Below are 4213 nucleotides of genomic sequence, written 5' to 3'. Positions count from 1 at the left end.
CGCTGGGGAGGGTGGCAGCCAAAACCCGACACGGGTGCGGATTTGGGAGTGCTGGCCCTCCCAGCCATGGCACCCGGCCCGGCCCCTCTCCCCCACAGCACCCAGCCCCGGGCTGTCGGGCCCCCGGGGGTCCCAAACCCCCCCAGCGGGCTCAGGGCAGTGATGCTCGCCAACCCGCTCCGCCTGAGCCTGACCCTTGGGCTGGGAAGGAGTCCGGTCTAAGAGTCGGACGCTTGCTGGCCCGGCGTTTCCCAATTACTCCTTCCCGTACACGACCGACGGCCTCGGCCGCTGAACTGCTCACGCCACAGGCGGAGATCTCACGTGGCCGGTGCGGCTGCAGCGGGACCACGATTACTCCCGAGGGAAGCCTGCTAACAGATGCCAGCTCTCTGGTGACCAGAATGATGCTGAAGTCACCCAAACCCAGCCGAGAGGGGCGAGAGAAGGGAGCAGAGTGGGTGGGGGGGCACAGGGTGTCGCGGAGGCTGCTGCGTGCTTGGCGATGCTGCGTCGGGGCTGAAGGTTTCACTTGCCATTGCCACCTTCCTTGCAGCTCCCGACTCATTAAGAGCTCAGGATGCCACGGGGGCAAAGCTGCAACATTTGGGCACACGTGGGGGCCACTTTCTTAAATCTCCACGAGCAGCATCGTGCTGTGGCAGGGGTTGCGGGCACATGTGGTTTCCTCAAGGGGCCAGAAAGGGACCAACGCCCAAGACAAACCCGTGGTCCTCAGCAGGCATCTGCAGCGGAGCGACACCGCTGCCGGGTTCAGCCCAGGACCTGACGCACGGGCTCCCATGACACAGGCACGGCAGCAGATGAAGCAAGGCCAGCAAACGGCCCTGCAGCCCCCCACAGCGCCCACCCATCACTCCCTGGCCTCAGGCTGCAGGACTGGGTGTCCGTCCCCCCCCCCCGAACCCACCCTGCTGGGACTGGTGGGCAGAGCTTTGCACTGGGAGCAACGCTAAAGCTTTTTCAGGTGCCCAAAAAGCCCTTTTACAGTAAGCGCACTCCCAGAACCCCTCTTTAGGGAAATGGGGCCATATGCCGCCATGCTTCGCCTGCCCAGGCTTTGCTGGCACGGCCGCCAGGGACAGGTTTCACACCCAATCAGTGTCTCGGCGCAAAAATAGCTCTGGCAGTGCCACTTCTCCTGCACTATCAGCAGAGTCAAGGTCCTCCGAAATGAGGCTTTGTTCCCATAAGGGCAAGAAAAAGCTCAGCACACAGCAGCTCGAATGATTAAAGCTCCTTGCTAAATTTTATTTCGTGCCCTCTTTTGAAAGACAGTCTTGAAGCTGGGGCTTAGGAGACGATACCTTTGGTAAACAACCTATTGGGAAGGTGTCGGCACCTTTAAATCTTTGCCTGGCAGCCTTCGCTGCACTCGATCTTCATTTCTGACTAGCTGCTGCCTGGTTTATGTAGGAAATACTTCATTCTGATGATTGTCTTGGGCTATTACATTTCAGACCATTTCAGGGAAACAGCAAACTTGGGGGGGCGGGGGGAGGAAATCGCTCTGGCTAAATGAAAATAGAATCAGGACTGGCTGGGAGCGGGGGGGGGCACGGATTTTGCTCCTGCTGCAAATCCTCGCCAAGCCCCAGGGCCCTGCCCCGGACCAGCAGAACCACAGCAACGCTCCAGCTCAGGAGGAAGGAGGGAAGAGCTGTGCCGCCTTGGAAGAGGAAAGGGGAACCAGGGGAGCGATGCCGGAGGGCGCTGGGGAGCCAAGGGGGTACCCCGCACCAGTGGGCACGCTCACCTTCATCCCACGGCTTCTGGGGGATGAGGAAGGTGCCAAAAAACTGCACAGAAACAGAGTCAGCCCATGGCGCTCCCAGGTCAGCAAACCGCGCAGCAAGGGCTCACGCATTCGCGCTCGCTGTGCCCCGTGCCTTGCGAGAGGCGGCCAGCGGCAGCACACGTGTTACCCAGCTTCAGCTCCTTTAAAGTCGGCTCCAGGGAGGATCCCGCCGCTCTCGCAGCACCCAGGCAGCGATGATGCACAAACCCTCCCCGGCGTCCCTCCTGGCAGGCTGGGACAGCAGCCTCGGGAGAGCTTTGATTCCTCTCTGTTTCCAAACCGCTGCTGTCTAACATGGCTCACAAGGCGCAGACATCTGAGGCCTCAGGTGCGTTATGACTGGCAGCGCATCGCATTTTAAATAATTTACGCCTACGCCTTAAAAATGCCACAATAGGTTTGAGAACCAGGCGGCGCTTGGGATTGATTTTGCGTGCCGCCTCCAGGGACGGCGCTGCCATGGACTGCGCGCAGCCACCCAGCAGACGGGGCTGCAGACCCAGGGTCCCGCTCTGCCCTGAAGGGTTTGGTTTGGCAGGCGCTGGGGGAGCCCAGGCTGCGCAGGACAAGCTCTCCATCGCCTTTACAGAGCCACAGGTGTCGCAGCAATGTTCGGTCTCTGCTGCTCAGGTCCACTGCGCCCCATTTTGAGCCCACAGCCTTTCCCCAGCCAGCAGCCAGCCCTCGCGGGGCGGCGCTGCCCTTCTGCCTCCGAGAGCAGCACGAAGAGCAAAGGAAACCCAGGGAGCGAGCGGTGCCACCGTCACTGCTCAGACCCAGCAGGGACAACCTGAGCCCGCAGGACACCCACGCTGCCTGCGCTGCATGCGGTGGGACCAGCAGGGTAAAGCCCATTTCTGCAGCTCTTTAATCAAGTGAATATTTTTCCAGCAAGGGGAAAACAACAAAAGAGCAGACAGACAGACAGACACGCCCCCATCAGAGCGTCCCAGAGCTCCACAGCTGGGCTGGGATGGCTCTGTCCGCCAGGTTCCACGTGGGCAAGGACGGGATTTTGCACGACCTCCCCAAAGCCGCAGCATCCACCGGGTCAGCCAGGCCAGATGCCTGCCAGGGAGCTGATGCAAAGCCAAGAGGGACGTTGCAGCGCTCGGCCACAACCGGAGCAGCGGCTGCAAGCCCAAATTAGCACCACCCACACAGAAAACTTACCACTGCAAAGGGGTCCCTGCCCCTGCAGCGCTGGTGCGCACATTTCCATTGCGAATCCGCAGCTCGGGAGCTGCCCTGCAGCCCTGGCACGGCATTCCCAGCCCCATTCCTGGGGGTGCCCACCTTCCTCCTGGCTCCTCACTCCCCCCTTTTCTTAAGCAGCGGTTTGCCCCATGACGGCTGATGGTCAGACCTGGGTGATGGGGAAGGAAGCCCGCTGTGCACCCGAGGTGGCGGGAGGAGACGTCCCCTGGGCACACCTTTGATGCCACCAAGACTTGTGAGAGCCCCAGTCAGCCCCGGGACCTGCCCGCAGCATGGTGGCCATCCCTGCCCACGGGCTCCCCTACAATCCCTGTGCTGTGCCCAGTCTGGTGGCCACTATCCCAGCCACAGTGCTTGCTCAGACTCTGTCCTTCTCCTCCATCGCTTTGGCCTCTGGTTCCCTCCTCACCTTGCCAGGGTCCCACCCCGGTCACCTTCCACTGCGGCAAATGTGTTCAAAAGTCCCCGAAATGCCTCTGGGCACCGGCAGCCGCTTTCCAGCGGCCGGGCTGCTGCCAGCCGCTCTCCCCAGGGCATCTCCCAGCCCCTGGGCAGACACAGCCAAGCACTTTGCTGCGACTCCTGCTACCACTTTTGTCCCCACGAGGATTTGAAATTGAACAATAATAAAAACATTTGGATTCTAGACACTTCCCAACCCCAACCTTATTTATCATACTTGGCTCTGCTCCTGGAAGCAGGGCCAGAAGAGGCTCTGAACGATTTAGGTTATTTAGCATGCTGTGCATAGATCAATCTCGCTCTCCCCTCCAGCCACAGGTTTCCCTTTGTGGTTTGCTGCACACTTATTATGTCCATCAATATCCAAGTAATTAAAATCCCCCATTATCTGAGTCCTGGCAGCCTTACGAGCGCCTCGTAAGCTATAAAACATTTCATGATCAACCTTCCTTAAGTGCCCGGGAGGTCTGCAGCCCCGTCTCAGGATCCCCTGGCTGCTGTTACAACCCTGAAGGGCTGATGGAATCGGCCGCCTGCTCCGGCCCGAAGCTCGCCTTCCGTCCCTCTCCACGTGCTCCTCTCCCCTGCCAGGATTGCTCATTTTTATTCCCTTCTCTATCAGCTGGCAAGCTTATCTCAGAGCAATGCTGAGCTGGCAGGGCTGGAGGCGAGGACCGGACCTGCTGCATTCCTGGGAGCACCCGAGGCTGCCCG

The 4213-nt window shown here is 60.2% G+C and overlaps 1 protein-coding gene across 1 annotated transcript in view; it reads left to right on the top strand.

Annotated features, from left to right (window-relative positions):
• The window catches only part of LOC104135315 (indoleamine 2,3-dioxygenase 2), a 12775-nt gene extending 12480 nt beyond the window's left edge, over positions 1 to 295 (top strand). Inside the window, exon 10 of the mRNA XM_009648946.1 lies at positions 210 to 295. Within this exon, the coding sequence (XP_009647241.1) occupies positions 210 to 295 (86 nt within the window). The remainder of the gene's footprint in view (positions 1 to 209) is intronic.
• Positions 296 to 4213: the final 3918 nt, after the last annotated feature.

The sequence above is a fragment of the Egretta garzetta genome, unplaced genomic scaffold (assembly GCF_000687185.1).
Source record: "Egretta garzetta isolate BGI_Z169 unplaced genomic scaffold, ASM68718v1 scaffold481, whole genome shotgun sequence".
Lineage (NCBI taxonomy): Eukaryota > Metazoa > Chordata > Aves > Pelecaniformes > Ardeidae > Egretta > Egretta garzetta.
The sequence above is the reverse complement of the archived record's forward strand: the minus strand, read 5'-3'. Positions and strand labels throughout refer to the sequence as shown.